At 49.0% G+C, this 24,429-nt stretch overlaps 1 protein-coding gene across 3 annotated transcripts in view; it reads right to left on the bottom strand.

Annotated features, from left to right (window-relative positions):
• ccdc102a (coiled-coil domain containing 102A) overlaps window positions 1-24,429 on the bottom strand; it is a 60,889-nt gene that overhangs the window by 29,870 nt on the left and 6,590 nt on the right. The window contains exons 2-4 of one of the 3 annotated variants that reach the window (XM_042221547.1): window positions 12,070-12,130; window positions 2,173-2,592; window positions 1,503-1,895 (exon numbers count right to left, since the gene is read on the bottom strand). In XM_042221547.1, coding sequence (XP_042077481.1) covers window positions 1,503-1,895; window positions 2,173-2,535 — 756 coding nt within the window. In that variant the 5' untranslated portion in view covers window positions 2,536-2,592; window positions 12,070-12,130. Of the gene's footprint in view, window positions 1-1,502; window positions 1,896-2,172; window positions 2,593-3,006; window positions 5,775-12,069; window positions 12,131-24,429 lie in introns of those variants that run through there. The other 2 variants (XM_042221546.1, XM_042221545.1) reach the window with 2 other exon arrangements.

Raw genomic sequence — 24,429 nt, forward strand, 5'->3', positions numbered from 1 at the left:
GAGGTCAGAGTGATGGAGACTTAACCGATCCCTCTGTTTGGTGCCTGATGTGACGAGCAAGTGCCAAAAGGAGCCAGGTGAGGTTGTTCTGGCATCTGATCAGGATTTCTGGAGGTTTTGCAGGTATTCCCAGCTGAGAGGAGTCCTCAGGGTAGAACTCACTGAGGATATGTTTACTCTAACCTTCCCTGGAAGCAGCTCAGGATCCCCCGGGACAGACGGTGTGTCGAGGTTCCTGAGTCACCCTCCAGTCTGTATTCCACGTAAACACTACATTCGGGGGGCACCAGCACAGACAGACAGCTTCTGTTTCCTCTGCTCCTGGATTTCAGTGTAAGAACTCACAGCCAATGGATGCAAAACTCTCGCGAGACCACTCCAGTCGATTCCAGGCCGAGGAATCAACTGAAACAGGAAATCATGCTGAGAAATTCCCAAAGGGAATGTTTTGGGAAAGACGGGAATACACCCTGACCATCGAACGATCCCCGGGAGCCTGGAGAGAGCGCTTTCAGTGCCACAGAAGTAATTTTACAATAACGTGAACTACAGAACACAGTCATGGTGTTTTCATGGTGCAATAAACAGCGTTAGCTGCAGTCCTGCAGCGCAGCAGCTGTTGATGCTGTTGCACGTGTGGCTGACTCGTTTTTAGCCCATTACAGTTTTTGTTGCGGTCGCGTTTTCATTCTTCTGTTTTTATTGGGCAGAATAAAGCCTGAGCGTTACATCGGCCTCCAGAAACAAAGCAGCTCCACAGAGTCAATGAAAGGCTGAATCATGTTTGTCCTCATGGGAGCGACGGCAGAGACGGCAGACAGCGTCCTCTGGAGACACGGCGTGATTCGTGTTCACGTGCACAGGCAGAGGGTAGCTGTACCTCCTAAATAGGACACACACACACACACACACACACACACACACACCTCTGGTGCTATAACGGGTGTATTTTATCATGGTGGAGACAGCAGCCCGAGTGGCCTACATTCACGGATCACGTGTAGCAGCCGAGGATGCGAGTGCACCGATGTGAAGGAGGCGGGCGTTAAACCACCTTCACTCATTCATCTCTCCAACAGCTGAACGTTGGTCTCAGGTTTAACTTTCAGTCACCGTTTTACTAAACTCAGCTGAATCCTGTTCAGACCCACTCAGACTTCATTTCTTTTGTACGTACTTTTATTTGTTTACTTATTTTTTACGTTGCTACCTGCTGGGTCGGGACTCACTGATGTCCATGGATGAACCATCATCAGATCCTTCATGTGCACCAAGCACCAACCTTAAAATGCTCCCCCCCCCCGATCAGTCTAATGATTGCATCATTTGTTTCAGGTCGCATGAGCCCCGAGTTTGTCAGAGCTGCATCCTGCAGATGTTTCATTTAAATGCACAAAGGTAAAACCAAAGTTTGCAGAGGTTAAAGGTCAGGACCTCGTGTGGAAGAAATTCAATCTGAAACCAAAACCAGGAAGAAGAACGCCAGCTGAGAGCACGCTCACCTTCTGACCCGTCTTCTGCCTGTCCAAGTCCACGTCCCTCACCGGTTCTGGTTCTGGAGATCCCGGCGGTCCCTCTGCCGCCCTGTCCAGCTTCACGTCGCCGTGGACCTGAGAGGAAGAGGAGGATGACGCCGGGGAGGAAGGGGGGATGGATGGCGAGGATGACGAGGAAGCGCCGTGGGGGTGCGCGGGTGAGGAGGAAGGGGACGTGGCGGACAGAGGCGGGGCTGCGTGGTCGCCGCGGAGGCGCAGCGTCTCCTGCCGTAGCGTCTCGTTCTCCGAGGCGAGCTCCTGCCGCTCGCGCCGGATGCCGGTCAGCTCCTTGGTGAGGGTGTCCAGCCGCTGCCTGAGCTGACGGACCTCGTCGCGCGCTCGGTTACGCTCCGCACGAACCTGGAAACAAAGACGACGACTGACTGAGCAGGCGGGTTGTCAAAGCTCTTTATAGGACATCATCTAAAGCACCTCAGCGTCTGTATCACATTATTATTAATAATATTATTTCTCCGTACAGGCTCACAGTGGATCGATATCATGGAAATGTTATTTCTGCTCATCTGTAGCTCCATAGCTGAGCCTTTCTTTCAGATACTGAACCACATCCCCACCTAGAGCCCCACCCAGCCCGGTCTCCACCCTGCTCTGTGCCACTGAGCTACATTTCTCCCACCTTGCTCCACTTCTCCCTCCAGTTGGCGGTGCAGTCCGACCACCACCTCATGGTCTTCTCCATCTGGGCGGCCCTGGCCCGAGCCTCCTCCAGCTCCCTGAGCCTCAGCTCCTCCCTGCTCTCCCAGTCGGCTCCGGCTGCCTCGCCCATGGCCCCGAGGGAGCCGAGCCCGAGGCCCCCCAGGCCGGGCGACAGCAGCAGCGGGGGGCTGGAGCTGGGCGTTCCTCCCGTGGGGCTGGGGGTGTGGGTGAGGCTGTCCGGGGAGCGGACGCCCCGGTCGGATCCCAGACCCAAGCTGCACAGCAGGCCGCCGCCGGCCTGCTTGCCGCCGTCGGACAGGTGGGGGCTGGGAGTGTGGTTCATGGTGGAGGCGACGGGGTGGACGAGGACGCCGAGAATCAGGAGAGCATCGTCCTCACCCTGGAGACAGAAACACAGAAAGAGAGGCTATAAGAAAGAGACAAAACAAAAACATAATATAAACCTAAAAATACAAATTTAATAACATAAGAAGTATTAAAAACCATAAAAATCGTTTGTTTTATTTTTGTTTTGTTTGTTTGTTTTATGTTTCCCCCCACTGTGATTAACTTGTATTGTTGTACATGTTGTATAAATAAGAAAACCAATAAAACAAATAAAAAAAACCATAAAAATAAAGAAATAAAGAAAACAAACAAACACAGACGGGGACGACCATCAGGGCGGCCCGGACCACCGCCGTGATGGTCGTCCACTCACAGCCTTTCAAAGCTCCCAATCAAAGTCTCTGCTGGCTCTAGTTTTCCTGTGAGCCCGGCGCAGTAAAGGTGGAGCGAGGCGTTACTTGGATACCTGGTGGACTCTGATCGTTTCCTGCTGGCGTTCCAATAATCGCTCGGATTCGATGTGTGTCAGTATTTTTCTTGAAGGGTCTAAATGAAACACATTCGTGCTGTAACGGCTGAACGTTATCTCGGCTGTCAGTGCCAGCTTGGGTTATGAAAAGCTGGCTGTGGTGAAGCTGGTCTCAGACGCCGGGCCAAGAAAAGCTCCGGTCCTTCCTGCCCCCTCGCTCAGCCCCCGCCTCCGCCGCCCTCCCCGCTCCAGAGGAAGTTTCCGAGGAGCTGTGGGACTGTGGGAACAAGTCTCAGCGAGGCAGCAGAGCAGGAGAGGAAATGAAGCAGGTTTAGCTTCAGCAGCTGGGGGCTCAGCGGAGGGTAAAACCACTAACACACCCTCTGCTTTTGCCTCTGTTGCCCCGTTTGCACAGGTAACATGTTGGACCTCCAAAGGTAAACTGACGGCTTTCAGGCAGTGCACGCCATCAGCCCAGGAAGTTAATCACGTGCACGAGTGTTGTTAGTGTATAAATAACCAGCTGGGCTGGAAACCTCATGGTGTCTGAACAGCCACATTAAAGACGGCAGCTCGCTCCGGCAGATTCAACATGTCCACGACATCCTTCCCTTATTTGGCTCCACCCACTCTGACATCATGACTCAGGCTACAGGGTCACATGGTCTGTCATGCGCTGTCAGCAGGGGGCAGTGTCACAAACATGTTTGCTGTTGTGCTTTGGTTGAACTCCTGAGAGGACAGGACGCTGAAAACTGCCGTGCCCTCCTCCTGCAGGTTAATGACGCCGCTCGTGCTCCTCTTCCTGTCCAAGTCAGCTTTTAAACCAATCAGCATTCTACGTGCGCGTGGTGACATCACTGTCGACCTGCACGCATTTGTTGCTTTCCCGAAACCGTGCACTGCGGGTAGCACAAACTCAAGATTTCCCAGTGAGACCATGAGGGTGTTCACACGCAAGAGGCGGAGTTTTCAGCATCCGACCAATCAGAAACACGGACGGGCTGCAGGTAGCACAGCATCGATCAAACGACTTGGGTGACGTTCCTCTTTGTGTTCACGCGATTTTCAGAAAACTTGACCTCTGACCTCGTCCTTCAGTAACAGACAAAGAAAAAGGACGAACTGTTAAAGTGATGAGAGAAAAGCAGAAGCAGCTGAGGCCGAGGTCACTGAGAACATTTCAGGAGACGACCTCTGTCACCAGCCTTTTACAGCCGAGCGCTAAAAAAACGACGATGAAAAGCACACGGCTGTTTCTCACAATAACGCAGAAATAAAATGTCTGAGATGATGTTGTGAGTCACAGATCAGAACTAAGACTTGAAGAGTTCTTCATCGCTCTTCGTCCTTTTGCTTCATTCGCCCTTCAGCCGGAGGCTGTGCGATTAATCAACTGGAATTCTGGCTTTGGCTGATTATTGGAACAAGATAAGTGAGGTATGAGATTATTTGGCTCCTCTTTCCTTTCATCTATAAAACTCTGACTTCACTCGTTTCACTCAGCTCACACTGTGTTTGTTATACTTAAATTACCACTTAATTAAAACATGACGTTCAACTTCTCTCGAAACATAAATGAATCCTCTTCCATCCTGAGTGTTTGAAGGCTTCAGTGAAACCATGTCAGTCCTGACAGCGGACCTAGAACCCGAGTCTGACACGGTTTAACCCGGAGGGCGCGTCGAGGCGGAGCTCTGCTGCGACCTGAGGGCTCCTCGTCCTCCCTCAGCGCCGAGTGTCTGCCATTTCACAGATGACCACAGCGGGCTGGACTCTGCCACGCTTGTCTCACTGCTGATGTGCAAACACGAAGCGCTGTCCTCAAACGCGACATCAGCTACACAACACAACAAAACGACTCCCTCCAGGTACACCGACGACAGCAGAAACACCGACTTGATCCGGTTCAGCAGACGGCTCATAGTGGACTACAGATGTGCGCGGTTAATGACTGTGACTGACGGTGCAGTCTGGTTGGAGCAGAGACTGAGGGACCAGCCCAATCAGCCACGGCGGGAGTCAGAGGGCGGGACAGGGGGAGTGGAGCCCGCGGTCTTGGACGGGACTCAAACGCAGCAACGTGAACATGAAGTTTGCACCGAGCGGACGACACGACTGACTACAAACACAAACATGATCTCAGGACCGTGATATGTGCGCAGTAACCTCCACCTCCCAGCGTCATGGACTTCAAACTATGACACGCGTGACTTTAAACTCCGTGTGATTCTGTGGAAGAAGAAAAAGGCCAAAGAGAACAAAGAGGAGCTCATTGATCTCTCCATCGTCCACAGCAGCAGTGAAACACTGTGTCCAAGCACAAGAAACACAAGACTGAAAACTGAGCAGATTTGACTCTTTCACTAACAATCCTCCTAAAATGAGCCATGAAAGAGATGAGCAGCCGGCTAAACACGAGTCCAACATCCACACTGCAAAATAAACAAAGAGCAACGAGGCAGGAAAGCTGCAGTTTCCCATCTCTGCCCCCGATAAGCTGCATCGCTAAATCCCTCGCCGACACTCATCCAGCGCCTCCAGTCCCAAATCTCATCCCCCAGCTCACCTCCCAGTCAAACAGCAAACCCAGCAGTGCACTCAGGAAAAACCAGAATCTGGGTCGAAGTGTGGGAGAGGAAGACTAACGAGAGGAGGAAGAGGAGGGTCGGGAAGACGAACGGCAGAAAGAGAAGCAGACGGAAATCAAACAGACGAGAGAGCGAGGACGCAGGCCGCCGAGCACGGGCTGAACGCGAGACGTGAACGAGAGGAAAACCTCCTGCACACACACACACACACACACACACACACACACACGTGCGCGCGCACACACAAACACACACACACGACACACACACACCACACACACACGCGCGCGCACACCACACGGGCCACACACACACGTGCGCGCGCACACACACACACACCAGCCGCACACACACGCACGCGCCACGCACCACACACACTCACACACACAAACACGCACACACACCACACAGCACACACGATCCACAGTCGGTGAACTCAGCAGCACACGATTCACAGCGCGACACACGCGCACACACACGCACACACACGCCACACACACACACCACACACACACACCACCACACACACACACACCACACACACACCACACACACACACGCAGCACACACACACACACACACACACCACACACACACCGCACACACACACGCAGTGTGCACACACACACACACACGCACACACACACACGCACACACACAGCCAAGCTCCCAGCTAATGCTGTGTTGTTTGGTATCCACAGTCTGAGCAGGAGCATCATACAGACTCAGTAACATCCAATTAAAGTCAGAGTTTCACCAAAACTGGAGCTCCGCCTCCTTGGACGGTGTGTTAGTGCAGTGACCTCACAGCAGCCATATTATTGGTCACATGACGTCATTAAAATGCTCCAACAGCACAAACACGGTGCAGAGGTCCAGCTCAGGTGAAGCTTTATTAAGTTGTACCTTCATAATGTTTCACAGTGTCACTGAATGTTCATGCATTCATGCCAAAGATGTATACATGATGTTCTACTGGTTCATCCAATCACGTTCATTCACTCCTGGGTGTCGTCATCAGGCTGTGGGAAGCGTTAATGTTTCCATGGATGCAGGTTAAAGTTCCAGAGCTCTGATGTGCAGAAACAAACAGCAGTGCTGACAGAAATGATTGAACCCATGAATCATTTAAAATCTTCATCCTCTCTGTGCCATCAGTCTGGCCAGAAACTCATTAATCGGCAGATTCGTGAGTTCAGCTCGTGTCCAAACCACCAAAATAAAAGACCCTGAACAATAATCAGAGTAAAAATGCACAAATGTAGAAATTCATTCAAACATTTAAAAGGCACAAACACAAAGCTAATGATCTCCTCGGGCACATTTAAAGCAGCTCATCCCTCTCCCCCCAAACAAACGAGCACAAATCTCACACACGAGTCTCCTTATCACATACAACCATAAATCATCAGTTTGCAAGGTTAAAGTTCAGCTGTCTGTCAAGTAATCTCTGAAAGGTCCCTGAAAGGTTCAGGGCAAGCATGGAGACAGCTGACGGACCAGCACTGTGCAAAAGCTTAGGAAAGCAGAGGTGTGACTGAGTGTGTTTGTGCTGCTGAGCGGCGAATCGACTCATCCCGACAGTTAAACTGGCTCCAACCAAATTCCACGTCAGTCATCAGTAATGAGACACCGCCGGGATGAAGCAGCTGCAGGGCAGCGAGGACAGAGACGGTGAGGAGGACTCGTGAATTTTTAAAGAAGATCCGACCGGAGCAGCAGCCGGGATCAGCACCTCACACTGCTCGGCTCCATCCGACCCCTCATCAAACTCGTACGCAGCATCCGTGCACATAAAAACGTTTCGAGGTCAGTAAACACAACCAGAATTCATACACAGGGCACACGGGATTATAAGGGGCTCGGTTTTTTTGGTAAATATCACCTGGGACTATTTGGTGCTGGAAACTTTTCCTTTGGACTTGGAGCTGGCTAAAACCTCTTTGGGTGGGGGTGCAAACATTCCTCCATGCAGGAAAAACCCTGCGCGCACACACACACACACACACACACACACACACACACACACACACACACACACACACAGCTGATTTATACTCTGCTCCTGGATGAGTTAGGAGGAGGAGGAGTGCACCTTTGTGTGTACAGCTGACAGGAACGAGCACATCGATCTGTTTCCATCCGTGCAGGAACGTGTCAGAGCTGCTCACCGGCAGCCTGCACTGACTTGCAGCTCCATCCTTTCACCAGCCTGCTACAGCTTCTCTCCACCCCTGTGTGGAGTTGTTTATCTTTACCCATCTATCCGATCATGGTGTGACAGTGTGAACGGCACAAATCCGATATTTTCAAATCCGATCTGGGTCACTTTCGTATGTGGTCCTGAATCCGATACATATCCGATGTTTTAGAAAGCGACTGCTGTTTGATGGTCATGTCGCATTAAATCCGTCTTTTACGTCACTGACACAAGACAGACGCCGATTATCAGCGCCGGAGAAGACATCGCGAACGCTTCCTGGCCATCCAGTGTAGATGTTAGTGAAACTGTTGGGAAGACAACGTGAACATTTTATTTGTTCTGTATAAGCTGCAGGTTCTGACAGAAATCTGCAGCTTTCCTTTGCAGAAACATGAAGCTCTAAAAGCTGCAGTTCCTCTAACGTCCAGCAGAGGCAGCAGTGAGTCAGTCCCCGTAGACCCCCATGTCCAAACTTTACAGCAGAAACTGGTCTCTGTGGATCTTTTCCTCCTTCATAATAACACGCATTAGGGGCGTGGCCTCTCTGACTGACAGGTGGATGGTGACACAGGCGGCTGTAGCTGCTAGCTGTCTGCTAGCTTCGCCTGAGCTGGACCTCTGCACCGTGTTTGTGCTGTTGGAGCATTTTAATGACGTCATGTGACCAATAACATGGCTGCTGTGAGGTCACTGCACTAACAGGCCGACCAAGAAGCCTGAGATCTAATTTAGTTTGTGAAATCTGAGGATTTAATTGGATACTGCCATATTGTCTGTGGATGGAAAATAAAAAATAGCTGAGGCCGAGGGTCAAAGAGTGAGTTTGTCTATTCATCCATCAATTCTCTCGTGTTTTTTAATAATTTAATAAACCTGTTTAACATGTTTACTCCACAAATACAGCAAACAGTAAATCCTCCGTGTTTTACTACTGACTCCATCTTTAGGGTTAGAAAAACAAACTCGTGGCTTATTTCTGTCAATAGAGACACAATGAAAGGCGATACAGAGAGTAAACTGTGTCCACTCAGGCTGTAGATTTACATACAACAAATGCTCACAGCAGTAAGTATTACTTACGTAACTGCAAACAGCTGACATTGCTTATTAGCGCACATGCATTCCCATCTAACTCGTTGGCGGGCTCCTGAGCTGCAAATCCACGCCAACCTGTCAGGTTACACCACGTTCAGTGAGGAAAGACGTCTTTCGGCGTCTCTTTCAGGAGTGCCGTTTAGCAGCATCAACACTGTAAACAAAGCGCTTCCTGTTTCTGTCACCGTCAGCTTCTCCAGCCAGCACGGTGACGGATGTCTCTGAGCGAGTAATCAAGCCTCCGTTTATTTTGGATCAGCTGATCGTTAAACTGATGGATGAGGCCGCGGTGCGCGAAGCTCAGCGATGACGCTGCACGAGTACAGAGAGCCGGAGCGCTTTCACTGAAATGTACTGACGACTTCAAGTGAACACAAACTTTACTGACACTTTGTTGTATGGAGGGAAAACCGATGACGGATTAATTTGGACTATTTGATTATTAACGCGTCTCTCACGAGTCCCCAAAGATTACAGCAGTAAATGAGACCACACGTTCCCACGCCTGTTTGACACTGGAGTCGGTGTGTGAGGCGTTCTGAGCTCTGCTGAGATCCTTCCTAAAACCACTGGGCGAGATCCCAAAATCCATCCCAACCTCCAGGAGCCTGTAGAAGCACGTCTGGATCCCAAACTCTAAAGCTGAGGCCTCAACATGCCCAACAAACCCACAGGAATACCCTCGTGTTTGCAGCCTGACATTAATCTCTAAACTGAAGACGCTGAAGCTCCAGCAACACCAGCAGATGAACCAGTTTCTCCACCTGCTGCAGCTCTCTGGGATCATCTCTGATGGTGGAGTTAATTAATCAGTGTGACTCCTGGGAAAGTGTAGAAGTGCAAACTGGGCAGGTTAAACTTTTCAGTTTACCAAATGACGGCGACTCGGTCAGGAAAGAGTGGCGGCAAATGAACTTTCAAAATAAGACTAAGATGGGATCCATTCTCCTGGATGGATAAAAATCAAACCTGTTAAGCCACCGACACGCTGCCTGTTAATACATATCTAACTGATGGAGCTGCTGCTCCTCCACATCAAAAGGAAGCAGATGAAGTGGTCCAGTGTCACCCAGCATGCCTCCTGGATGACGTGTTTTGGGTACGCTCTACTGGGAGGAGAGATTACGTCTCTCGACCGGTTTGGGAACGCCTCAGCGTGTTTGTTTTTAGATTTGTTCGATTTTAGGCTACACCTGTACCTGGGTAAGCGTGACCGCTGAAAAAACTATGAGCTTAAGCTGGTCTCAGCCAACACAGGTGAGCTCCAGGCTGCAGGTAAGAAGGTGCAGTTGAATGAGTAAATATAGGAACATTAGAGGATCAGAAAAGCGTCACAGAAACAGACTTGTGCACTTTAAACGACTCCAACACTAAACAGGACCAAACCTCCGTGCCTCGTCATCTGGTAGCCAGTTCCACAAACCTCATTTAGTTCCAGTTTACCCACAAGAGTGGAGGTTACAGTTTGCACATGAGACCCATCTGAGGCTCCAACAGCTGCAGGCGACTCTGCAAACACACTCACTACCAGCACTCCAAACCACCCTCGCTTTACTTCCTGTCTTCCAGCCCTCCACCGTCCTGACCATCGGCTGTATTTGCCTCCTTCCTTTGCCCAACCTCCACGTGAACCTCACCCTCTGTCATCACAGGGCCCATAAAACACACAGCAGGCCAGAGGGCGAGACCGCGGGGTAATAAAGTCTTTGACAGAGCATCTGTCCTCGCCGGCCGTAGCTGCACAGCCCCAGCTTTGACTGATGTAACCCTCAAGGCTGCAAACAAAACGGTGGGGCCGATATTCTTCAGTTTACGTCGGCACTGACGTCTGCTCATCTCCGTGAACCGAGCTGAGGAGCTCAGACGAGCCCGAGACGACAGAGGAACGGAGGGAGGGGCCTGTGTGCTCGCCGAGCTGATTTATGTGAATGTGGACGTAAAAAAGATACAGCACGCCGCTACAAAGGATTTCCCCCTGCGCTCGCCAAACTTTCTGCAGTGAGTCAGCGCGTGTGCTCTCTCCTCTAATGAGAACCAGCTCTGTGGGCCTGAAACTGGAGAAGAAGCAGCAGCACGCTGGGATCGTACTCACACTGGTCCTCTCCCATCACAATTACACTACAACGGCTGAAATCTCCTGCTGTGACTCACACTCTGAAATGCAAGCTTCACATCGAGCGTGGCGCCGCGCTGCGCACGAAAGGCGTAGAGTGAGGATGCCCTCTTCCTCCTCCTGCTCCTCCCTCGTGTTTCTGAAAGCTGCTGAGCTGCATCAGTGCAGATGAGACAAGAAGAAGGAAATCCAGGTGAGAACAGCCAATCAGCGCCTCCCACCTGACCCCGCAGTCAGCTCATTCTTTATGTACAAAAACTTCACAGTTTTTAATGAAGACATGAAGAACGTTTCATCTCATGAATATTTCACAGAGCCACGAGTCCTCCGACGTGGCTCCAGATTTGACTCTTATCATGTTTGAGCCGTCGTTGCGTCTTCAAACTGAGCCACAGTCTGAAGACTAAACCTGGTTTTGCAGCAGCATCAGAGTCACAGTTTGAATAAACCATGCACCAGTTTAGTATCTGTGACAGGAGCAGATCCAGTACTGGTCCCTGTATGGAGGACCATGAGTGCCAAAATAAACAAATAACTAAATCATTAAATAATCAATTCAATGTGTGTTTTATGTTTTTTTTATTAACTTCCAAGTTTCAATAAATTCATGGCACACCTAATTATTCATAGATCTATTTCCTACCACTTCTCCCAGTTTGGGTCTGAGCACAGAAGCCCACACTTCCCTCACCCCGCCCACCTCTCCCAGCTTATCCAGTCAGATGACAGATGCCATCTCTCCAGTGAGTCCTGGGTCTGCCACAGGGCCTCCTCCCAGTAGGACACGTGGATGTGGAGGAGCAGCAGCTCTACTCCGAGTCCCTCTCGAATGACGGGACTGCTCCACCCCATCTCTAAGGAAGAGCCCCGCCCCCTCTCAAAAGAAACACGCTTTATCGGCGACCGTGGGTGAGGGCAGGAACACAGATGGGCCAGTAAATCCACAGCTTCACTTTTAAGCCCAGTCTCACGCTCCACTCTCCCCTCCATCATGAACACGACCCCGAACTGTAATTAATTAATGACACATTTAATGAATCATTTAGCAACATAGTTACTTCATTTGGTCCTCCTGGTCCTCCGTACCCCGGGATGTTTGATTGGTTTTCTGGTCATTCACTGGAGGAAACAAAGTGCATTCTGGGTAAACGTTGTGAATCAGCCTGAGGAAATAGAAACATTTCTCGGTGTTGAATCACAGAAACATCTGTGCGTCTGAACGGAGCACAGAGATGAGCCCACTGTTTCCTGTCTCGTCACAAAGCGTCGCAGAGAGTGACACCGTCCTGAAGTTCCTGCGGATAAACAGTATTTAAAATGGCTGACGGCGTGATTCTCTGGCTCTAACGCAACACTAATCGCTGCAGCTTTGGCTCCGGACTCCTGCATCAAACCTCTTCCCGCTCCGAGTCGCAAGTTTCCTGAAACGCAGCCAGAGGGAGATTTCCAAACTTCAAAGCAGAGATTCAGATTTTTCTCTCCAACTGAAATAACAGATCACTTCACAGTCTTCACTCATCAGCTAAAATACACCGTCAAAGCAAAAGAGACGATGAATCTGAGCTTCAACGCTGATAAACCTTTAATATTCAAGTCTGACTGGAGGCCGGGGGCCACGCTCCGCCCAAAGTGCCTCCACAGTCTGACAAATGCTGGGTTCTAAAAAAAGAACCAGTCAGAGCCCAAAGAAACATCTGGAAGCTTGTGGCTTTGTCCAAAGATGAAAATCCCCAAAGTGCTGAATTTATTCTCATTTTATTACCAAGTGTTTGCCACCTCGTCCACCACAGCGCGCCGACACAGAGAAGAAACCGCAGTCGTGCTTTCTGTGAAACGCATTCAACACCGTAAAACTACAACGAACTACAAACATGGCCGAGGTTCCTCGCTGCGTTCATGGGTACCGGACCTTCACACAGAGAGGGGAGATGCCCCTCTTAAACCATCATCCTGAATGCGGAGACCCCACACGGCTGTGTTCGAGTCTCCGCCCACGAACACACCCCCATCCACCACTATAATAAAATCTGCAGATGATGCAACGGTCGTCAAACTTACAAGCTTAAGGTGGCACCAAAGAGTTAGTCACAGACTCGAGCAGAACAGGAAGTACAACCCAGCAGCTGTGTGTGGAGGAACGCCGTCCGTCTGTTGGGGCTGAACCTCCAGCCTGGTCAAAAAAACAAGCCCAACAAAGGCTGTTCTTCCTACGGAAGCTGAAGCACGCTCCCCGTGAATCTGCTGCTGAACTTCTACAGGATCGCCACTTAGAGCACGAACGCCATCACGGGTGGGTCAGAAGCTGCAGAGCTGCACAGCTGAAGCGTGAGGTGACCTACACCCTGCCACCCTCTACTCAAACTTCCTCCATCGAGCAAACGATGCAGACAATCCCACACAAACAGACAGAGGGACAGCTTTCACCCCGCACACAGACCCCATCAGGACTATCATAAAAATCTATTATCTCCTGATTTATTATCGTCTATTTATTAATTTTTTATTATCTGTTCTTTTGTGGTGGGCACGAGAGGTGCCAGTCTAAGTTTTATTGTAATGGATCATCTGTTTAACATCCACCAGGTGAGCAGTTCACCTGCTCAGGTTACTGATGAATCAGTGCAGCTGCAGTGTAACGATGGCTAATGAAGCCGGTGTGTGTGTGTGTGTGTGTGTCAGATATTTGGCTGCTTTGTTCTTCTGCTTACTCGAGAGCTTTCGTCTCTTTGGCAGATGAGGTAATGGTTCGGCTTCCCGAATGCGGTAAAACATCATTTTTTACAGGCCGGCGCTGATGTGGCCGTTTCCTCTGCGAGCTCGCTTGTTGAGGCCGCTGCTTTGTTGTGGGTGCAGCTCTGTGGACGCACACGGCAGCTGTGAAGCTGTACGGCTCCACGGACATCAGCCAAACGCGTCTCCTTTTGTCTGAAAGTCATACAGTTTGTAACAGCGAGGATCTCGTTACAGTCACGTCAGGCCTCTCGATCTCATTCAACAATTTACCGTAAATGCAGAGACCTGAGTAACGAGCCTCCGCCGCCTGTCGTGGCTTTGCCGTGAGTCACTGTGGTTAAAGCGTGGGAACGCGCGCTCGCTGATAGATACCTGGGTCCAGCGTGGGCGTCGTTTATCCTCTCAGATCGTTTCTATTTGGCTAAAAATGTCTTCATTTGTTGTTAACGGCATATTTGTTTCAATCAAAGAGCTTCCACCGACTCAAACAGGCCTTGTTGGTCTTCCTTGTTGCATCACTGCGCGTGCATTTAAATGTATTTACTGATCATCCAATAATGTCAGACGTGAATCCGCCTCCTGTGGGAGCGGCCGAGCAGCCAAACGGAGCCAATAAAAACCTGCTTTAAAGAAAACTCAGTGAGCCGAGCGGCGCTGAAGAAGCAGCAGCACAACGGTGAGCGTGAGGATCCAGCAGCTGGTGCGGTCAGCACTGCCAGCATTACAGCTATCAATCACATGAGCTGCTGTTTACCCACCACAGCTTTCCTGTTGGCTCAATAAACGGCTGTGAAAGCCTTCTGCCCACGTTCACTGAACCTTTGTCCAAAACAGAAGGACTGTGAGGCCGAAGTGCCTCCGAGAGTGCTTTAAACACGGGCTCGCTCCCGTTAAAGTGTAGAAGAAACTGTTCCTAACTTTGTGAGAAGCTTCAGTTTAACAGAAGCTGGTAACTCCAACTGAAGCTGACCGATATCTACGCTGGCTCGAGCTTTTTACCCAGCAGCTTAAAGCCCTGCGTTTCCTCTTCCTGTCACATGGATTCTAACTTACGAGCAATCCAGCGAGGCTTGGTTGAGTACTCTGATTACTTTTGCTTCACACATCACCAGCTGCTCCTGGCCTGGTCTGAAACAGGTTTGTGGTTTCCTGCAGTTTCCTGGAGGATGCTGACTCGTCATCAGAGGCCGATTCCTGCTCTCGCTCTCAGACGTGTCCTGGAAACCTAAACGTGGCGTTGCTCTAGCAGCGATGTTGTTTTTAATCTCATAAAAATTCATACCCGTGTTATCATGGATGACATGATACAGCGCAGCCCTGCTGGACACTTCCAAACTAACTGAATATCCGGGAAGGATCCGGGAAGTCGAAGAAATGTTTTCATGTCGAGATCTTAATGAACAATATTTAAAACTTGACATTTTTCTTTCCCCCTGAGCTTCCTTACAGACTAATGAACCGAAATAATCGAGGACACGTAATCAGAGTTGTTCTGCGTCTATTACTTGAGGAGGTCTGAATGACGATGCAGATCAAACCAGCTCAAACTGAGAAAAGCTTAAATGTTTTTATTCAAAACTACAGTCGAACATTTCTTACTGGGAAAAGGTGTTAACAGTGTTTAAGACTCAACACACAATACAAGTCTTTAGTAAGAGCTGCTAAACTGTAAGGCCAAACCCAGAGGAACCTTTGGGGGTGGAAGGGGTTAAAAACAGAAACGACCTGGATAAAAACGTTGCCCCGCCTCTGCTCGTCTTTGCTAAACCATCAAACAGCAGAACTTCATGTCCCACAGGGCCCCAGGTGTTACTGCAAGGAGAGCTTTCCACTGTAGTAAATTATACAGCACATTCCTGAAGCATGACTCTCTCACTCACACACACACACAGCAGCACACGCCCCGCACACACACAAACACGCACACGCTCGGCTCACTGACGCTACAAAGAGTTCAAATCAGCAAACAGGAGCGAGCGAAGTCAAGGACAGAGTCCAGAGTCAGCGTCCCTGAGCTCGGGGATCGATGTCCAGCTCGGAGCTGCGGCCGTATCACATTCCCATCATTTATTCAGCAGGACGGCGAGGAGCAGGAGGGGGCGAGCCGACGACGGAGGACGGCGTGATGGATGCAAGCACAACAACAGGGAGACACTTTCACTCTGCTTGCTTCAGGATTCATCGGTGCTGTCAGCCTCACCTGGATCGGAGGCTCGTACCGACACGCTTCAGCTCAGCTGAACAATTAATAACGTTGATAAAGTAAAAGGCTGGAAACAGTCCAGGACGTTACCCTGGAGCCATATTTAACAGACCTAATCATTCAATCGTTTATAAAACACTAAACATGAAGATCTTAGAGGCTTTACTGGCCTTTCAGAGTCTGGTGATCATCAGTAGGGTGATATGGTACTACAAGGTCATTAAGATAAGATGGGGCCTGATTATTTAAGACCTTGTATGTGAGCAGCAGGATTTTGAATTCTGGGTTTAACAGGAAGCCAATGAAGGGAAGCCAAAACTGAAGGCTTTTCAGGGAGTTTTTAGGACATCCTGATAATAATGAATTACAGTCGTCCAGCCTGGAAGGAATAAATGCATGAACTAGCTTCAACGTTAGCCTTTTTTTGGCTGCTCTGTTGGTCCTCGTCCAACTTTTGGAGCCGGTCTCGAGAGCAGATTAGAGCTTCTGGTGCTTCAGCATTGCTTTGATATCAGCTTTTTGACCTGCTGCCAGGTCCTCTGTCTGACTGCAGTAACCCAAAGATGACTGAAAATGCTGCCGAGAACACGAGGCAGAGGGAGCATGCTTCAAAAAATCATCTTAAATCAGGAAGAAGATGATGTGTGCTGATCTGGCAGCAGCTGTAGCCGACCAGGCTGAGCACGGATCAGTCTCTGTGTCACTGGAGCACAGCTGAAAGCATCTTTTTAGATGATAAAATGCACCACAAACACTCGTAGATCATCCTGTTTCACCTCACTATCATCTTCATCCTCCTCCTCCTCATTACGTAAGGTTACTGAAGCATTCTGAGCATGCCGCGGGTGCAGGGAGCCAAAACAAGGTGCACCGCTGCAGGGCTGAGCAGCTTCAAAGCTTCTCCCACACCAAAGAGCTGAGAGCCGTTTGCATATCGTGCACATTTATGCAAATAGATGGAGCCGGAGTTTCCTAATCCACGAGGAAGATGATGAAATCGCCAATACCGAGGCCAAGCAGATAAAAAGACAGGAGAAGGAAGAGGAGTGGGTTACACTCCACATCTGCCAAAATGGAAAATGGAAATCCTCCTTTTAACACCTCTGGGCCTGAAAATACTTACAGAAGCTTTTCAAAGGTGAAGAATGATTTTACAGGCGAACAACGTGACGGCGGGTGGGTGGGATAAGCGCGGCTGGAGTCGCAGCGTCGAGGCGCAGCGCTGCGGCCGCGCTCTAATACCGTCTGCACCACCTCAGATGACCAGGAATTTGTCTACCTCTAATCTTTTCCCACACTGAGGCAGAGTTCACGGCCCGTGCGACACGAAGCTCGGCAGGCGAGAAGGGGTTAACGCCCCTAAAGGGGATCAAAGCCTCTTTTAAATGGGAGCTTACACTGCAACACACACACACGGATACCAGCAGGTCCGTCCTGCACTCCACCGACCTGCGGACAGGAAACCATCCTCTCACACACAGAAGAGAACTTTCTTTGTGAAAAGCTCGGGTAGGTCCTTCGCTACTACGCTTCCTATTAGCTGTACGTGAGCATGTGGAGGCGTGGCTTCAGAGGGACGTTCAGGAAAAACCTGGAACTAAACTCAGACACAAAGCGAAACGCAGTGAAGCCAAGTTTGTGTTTAAGGGTAAAAATCTGAAGAATGCTCGACATCCAAGCTGCCTGTTGATGTGTCAGAGCCCTCGCTGTGCGGATCTGACACATCAACAGGTCTACGTAACACTCCTGCTTCCTCTGGCGGTTTAGAGCTCCAAACTCTCCAGCGTTAAACCAACATTTAGAGAACGGCTCAGCATTAACTCTCATTAACTCACAAACTGCTTAAGTGAACACAAACAGGGACGCAGTCTGATAACAAACCTGCACGCGGGGTCGTAACGCTAGGGCTGTGCGATATGACCAAAACCTCATGTCCCGATATAAGAATTCTATCGTCCCGATAACGATATAAATCACAAAAATGTAACATTTCCTGTAAAGTCTGTGAATCTCGGGCAGCTCGACTGGTGTGAAGTGTTTCCAGCTGCGCGTCCTTCACCCGGAGTCGAGTGTTTAAAGCGATGCATGAAACGACACATTTTTAGACGCAAGTTGTATTTATTACACGGCGTGCTGCGGGTTGCCTGTTCTAACGTTTGAGGTTAAGGTTTATTTTTTAGCACCTGGCGGCTCTTTTTTACTTCTCATCCATAAATAATCTCTTTCACGTGATTCAGTTTATTTTGATGCATTCTCAATCATCCCGGAAAGTAAATCTCCAAAAGTGGATTCTGTTCTTCTGGACGTAGCGTTTTGTGGGAGAAACGTTTCGTCACTCATCCAAGTGACTATTTTGAAAAGTCTCAACAGGATCTTGAGCTTTATTGTGAAAGGGTTATGTGGAACATAAACAAGCGGACACGCGAAGGTGTTACCGTCGTTGTTGCTTAAAAACAAAACGCGTAAAAACAGGCGCTTGTCCGTCTGTAGTGTGGTTATATTAAATATAAGAGAAAGCGAGAGCTGTAAGAAATGATTACAGCCACTACAGTGACATCAGAACCATGAACAAATATCGCCGTAAACAGTTTATTTTGCGACACCACGAAACAAACGACAGCGTAAAATGAAACGACAGACGTTTTTATATCGTCATCCGATATATATCGTTATATCGAACAGCCCTACGTAACGCCGCCGTAAAGCCGACTGCAGGATGCGGGCTTCGTGGGTAAAGCGAGTGTTAAACTTGCAGATACAATCGGGGGTTGCTGCAGGACACGAGTGGGCGTCCCTCAGACTGATCCAGGATCAGCCCGATCACAGAGGGAGAAATCGTATTTGATGCCCGCTGAACTGAAGACATTTCTTTGTAAATGATCAACTGTACGGCCCGGCTGGGTCGACATAAATGACCCCAAAGTGATAAAGGACACAAACCCACAGACAGACGAGCAGGTTTTTGGGAGCACAGTCAGCTTCACCTTGGTTTGAAACTATAAGGAGGACAAATCAAGAGATGATGTCAGTTACGAGCATCTGTGGAATGGAGGTAAACTCTAATAAAGTTATAACAGTGGACATGCTGAACACAGCAGCTCCATGCTGGTCCCGTCTCACTGGGCAGCTGTGGAGACTACCAGTCCATCCTGAGCATCCAAGAGACCTCACCGTCCAGTGACTGCAGATGAATGTGGCCTCATTCATTTATAGTGCAAAGGTCACGTGTTCTGCCCGTGAGGATTGATATACAAAGGTAGCAGACGTGGTGTCAGTCTGAAGACGTTCACGCTGTGTGGAGGGAACTAAAGACAAAACCATGAGGAGTGTACAGAGGCCTGTAAACGCTGCTGTCACGCTGAGTGGGTAAAGGCCCTCTGAGGAGCCATGAATTACACTCTGCCTCAGGGTTAATTAAGCGTTCGAGTGGGTGAGGTCGCAGGACCTGCACATCGCAGGAAACACCGCTGGTAACATCCAGGCCGTGTCCTCTGAATATTAGCTCTGACAGGAAAATCCTTCGGTTTGTGCTTTCAGGCATCAGCCGACTAACGTTTGCTCCACATTTTTATTTTAACATGTGAAATCATGACAGGAGCCTCTGCTGGTTGCTGCTCTGACTTCTCTCTGATTGGTTCATCTCCAACGTGGAAGAAAGCGATGCTCACGGTGGCTCCGGTACCACAGGTGCACGTCTATTTCAGGAGCTCGTGTTTTACACTCAGTCAGCACTGAGGTGGTGAGTTCAGCTGCTTATCCAGTGTAGCTATGCTGTGCAGAGATAAACTCCTTTTTGTCCGTCTCTCCTCCACTCCTGAGACCATCTCCTCATCAACAGCCTTCCACTCATCTCAGCCCAGATTAAGACCTTAAAATGCTTTGATTTTGCTCAAAGGTCTTTATTTGTCTGAAAAGTTCAGCTCGAGGAGACAGAAACATTCATAAGGAAGACCTTGTGTTTCCTGCCTTCAGCTGTGACCACGCTGGCTGTGGACAGCTTGTTGAAGAGCTCGCTCGTTCTGGAGGGACTCAGAGTACAGCCGCTACTTCTCCATATCAACACAAGTCAGCTGAAGGGCTCCAGGATCTGATAGAGACGCCTCCTAGTCACCTCCCAGGTGAGGTGTTTCGGACGTGTCCCACAATGAAGGGACACCGGAGCAGATCCAGGACACACTGCAGAGATTAGGTCTGTAGGACTGTTCGGGAACGCTGCAGTGATGAGTTGGTGGCTGGATGGACTTGTAGTCACCGCAGCTAAGAGTTGTACTCGACAGCAAACTCTGTCATCGGTGAAAATGTTTAGCTGCAAACTAGAGCTGGGCGATAGAACGATAACGATATGTATCGCGATATAACTTTTTCTCGATAGAGAAATTAAACTATCGCGATAGACCTCGCCGCTCTTGTCCTCTTTAAAAAAAAAAAAAAGCAGCCAATCCAAATTACAGTAGCGCAGAGCCGAACCAATCACAGCCGCAGCGTCACGTCACGTGACTTGTTACGTACAGCACAAGTGCCAAGCCGCACATGTGTTTGTTTGGGAAGCAGCCAGCGGGTAATGGAGGAAATGAGTGTGCCGACTAGAAAAATCAACCGAGCGTGACCGAAGAGAAAACAGATGATGGTTCCAACGCCGGAGAGATTGTCGAACGGAAGAGCCATAGAAGTTCCGTAGTGTGAAGGTATTTCGGCTATTTCAAGTCTGACAAAAAACAGAGTAGCGTGCACTGTAAATTGTGCCGAAAGCAAGTCTGGAAATACAATAAACTGGTGCATGCGCTACGTCCACACGTACCCGGGTATTTTTGAAAACGCAGATTTTTCTATGCGTTTGCACCTTTCGTCCACACGTAAACGGCGTTTTTGGTCACTGAAAACGAAGATTTTTGAAAACTCCGTTTTTGCATTTACGTGTGGACTAGAAAAACGGAGAAAACGCAGCGTCAAAGGTGTGCGCATTTTTTGACGTCACACTGTGCGCCACGTTATTGTTTCGGTGAAATGAATTTCTACAATACGTACTGTTAATTCTACTCTCTGCAGTGTTTAAATGCTTACATATACACACAGTTACTGTCCCTCCACACATACGACTCGGTTCTGCTTCTATGCCCCAGCTTTGTTTACTTTTTCCCACCGAGGCTTCTAGACTTCTGATTGGCCAACATTTCTGCACGGTTAGGAATCTAGCGCCACCTGCTGCTTTGGCATGTTCATAGCAGCGTTTTCCTTCATTTCTGCCTTTATGTGTGGACGGGATTATTTTTTAAAACGAAAACGGAAAATCTCCGTTTTCAAAAATACCCGTGTACGTGTGGACGTAGCCTCAGTCTCTGACTGGAAGCGCTAATTCGTCATTCTGGCTTTTGTCAGACTAAAGTAACTGTTAAAACTGTTTGAAAAGCTAGCTATACAACAAGGAGAGATTGAGAATTTCCTTTTAGTTCTCAGTTTATTTGATATTGACAAAAGTTAGTCAGTTTTGTCTGTTCTTCTGTAAAACAAACTAAGATTTATTTTTAGAATTAATATTTTGTTTCTAAGTGGAATTGACAATTTAGTCTGTTTCGTTTGTTCTATTTTGAAACTTAAACGCTTTAGCGGCTGCCTTTTGTGTAGTTTGCAATATTTGCCTTTATTTATCTGAAAAAGTCTCATGTTCCTTAAGTACATCTACCCTGTTGAACTTATTATGGGAAATAAATATTTAAATAAAAACAAGCTGCTGATTATTTCACATTTTACTTGTGAGCAACGGCACATTTAAATCTTACAAATATAGTTATTTGGCTTATATCGTGATAGATATCGTTATCGCCTGAAATGAAAAAAACATATCGTGATATGAAAAAATCTCATATCGCCCAGCTCTACTGCAAACTGTTCTTCCAGATTTTGGGCCTGTATTTGTATAGCGCTTTACACGTCCAGTCATCCACCCATTCACCATTCACACACTGGTGATGGCAAGCTACATTGTAGCCACAGCCACCCTGGGGCGCACTGACAGAGGCGAGGCTGCCGGACACTGGCGCCACCGGGCCCTCTGACCACCACCAGTAGGCAACGGGTGAAGTGTCTTGTCCAAGGACACAACGACCGAGACTGTCCGGTAAATTAGCTAAAGATGCCATACACTGGTGGCAATTGATAAAGTCTGAGTTAGTTAAAGTCTGAGGATAATGAGGCCACTCTGCAAACAAGGAATAACATTTTGGAAGATGAACCCCTTGACTTGGAGATGATGAGCGCTCTGTTGACGAAACAATGAATGCGCTCGGTGTTGACAGGAGAGGCCTGAAGAGATCCACTAATGCTCAGCTAAGAACATTTATAATTCATTCAACCGCAGGGAAACCTGGAGTAGATCTAAGCTGCCGGGCAAAGAAACACACTTTGTGCAAGAGTCAGTGAAATAAATCACAGATTATTATCAGGCTCATTTAAAAGCTGCAGCAGAAAGTTAATAATTCATCAGGTCAGTCGCCATCGCATCGTTACAGTCTAGTCCTGCGCTAATCTTCTCAAACAGCAGGTCATAAAAGTGGTGAGAAAGATATGCTAGTGCAGGTAAAATCCTGAGTAGACACATCACACTGTTAATCCAGGATCCCAGAGCATGTCCTTAAAATCCAGACAGGTACGTGGATAAAGGCCAGACAGGTGTAAAGAGTGTGGTTGTGAGGGCGCATGAAAGCCACACAGACTCAGATAAGGATGGAAACATGTTCAAGTAGAAGCTGATAAGACTGTGTGTGATTTCTGAGGCAGATACTCTGCAAGCATGAGCTGGAGCTGCGCGAGCAGCAGCAGAGGAAGCAAAGCTGAGCAAATCTGTGTGTGACCGCACACACACACACACACACACACACACACACACACACACACACACACACACACACACAGGTTTGAATAAATCAAAGAGCTTCGGCTTAATTTCAGTCGATGCTGAAACTCATGACTGCGTCTGACGGCCTGAGACATCAGCTGGAGCGGCGAGATAACCCCAAGGTTACTTTTCCACAGCCCGGACACGAACACTGTTCTGAAAACGGAGCCTGAAAACCAGCTGGACCAGTACACGCAACCCCCTTTATGTCCCACAGCTCACGGTCAGCTGAGCGTGGGAACACAGACCGACAGGTAAATCAGCGGCGTCGCCTTCACGCTCTGATCGTACCACAGCATCCTGGCAGCGACGCCTCTGTGACATCATGCAGAGTACAGACACCTGCACTGTAAACCCAACAACAGGCAAAGCTGTGATGGGGAGACCTTTGAAACAGCGAGCTGGATGCTGGATGGAGCTCAGAAAAACCTGAATCATCGGCCCAAACACCACACGATGTTCACAACGCCACACAAGGAGCTTCACAGAGCAAAGACCCTACAGTAACACAGAGACAGCAGCTGCTGCCCTTTACTGTAAGATTAAAGGGAAAAGTCTGAAACAAACCTCTTCACGTACACATTAAACACGTATGGATACTGCAGAAAGGGAGCAGGCGGTTTTATAGGCTTGGTTTTAACAGCAGGATCAGCCGTGCCGGCGCCAAATATTATGATCTGGCTGAGAGCCGGCTGCTGACGGCGAGCGGATCCAATAAATGGTCCAGAAATAAATTCATATAAATGCAGCACAGGCTGCAGAACGTTTCTGTACGAGTCGGCGGACGTGAAACTAACGGTAAAACTGCCCAATCGCAGCCACTCGAGTGTTTAACGCCACAGATCCACCACGCAAACCTTCACCAGCAAGCACCGGGAAGCGTCGGAGGAACTCGCCGTGTTTGCACCTCATGAGCCGGGATCTATAAGGAGACGCTTTATTACCTCTGAGAACGTTCTGCTGGAGCTACAGACGACAGGCACAACGTGTTCAAACTCAGGAATGTTTTGTTTAACCTCTGAACTCTGACCTTTGACTCATGCAAGCATAACAAGGCTCCGAGCTCATGAAATGAGTCAGTGTTGGGTTCTTTGTTCCCAGCAGCTGTCACACTAACACATCATCGGTTGAATCTATGACTCTGTGCATGTGAGCCGGTGCTGATGAAGATCTTGTCAAAGAAGTGTCCTTCATCAAGCCTGGAAGCTATTCCTGAAGATCCTCACAGAGCTGGCAGAGAGCTGCTCACACCAAACATACAGACTGTTTCTGTCTTATGTGTTTTCATGACTGCTGGTCCCACTGTCCTGCAACATATACAGACACGACACGTGGCTCAAGACTTTTGCACAGTACCATATATACATGAACAGGATCATTGTGACCCCCGACTGTCAGCGAGAGGAATCAGAGGGGTCCCCAGACTCCACCCACCTCTGCACGTGCTCCTCCTTCAACTCAGCACATCTGGAAGACAGATCACCTAAAGGCCACCAGAGGCGGTCACTGACATCATGCTGAGGTTCCACCCAGACAGGAAGGCGTGTGTGTGTGTGTGTGTGTGTGTGTGTGTGTGTGTGTGTGTGTGTG

This window comes from Haplochromis burtoni, unplaced genomic scaffold (genome assembly GCF_018398535.1).
Source record: "Haplochromis burtoni strain Fernald_Lab_line unplaced genomic scaffold, NCSU_Asbu1 Contig_69, whole genome shotgun sequence".
NCBI lineage: Eukaryota > Metazoa > Chordata > Actinopteri > Cichliformes > Cichlidae > Haplochromis > Haplochromis burtoni.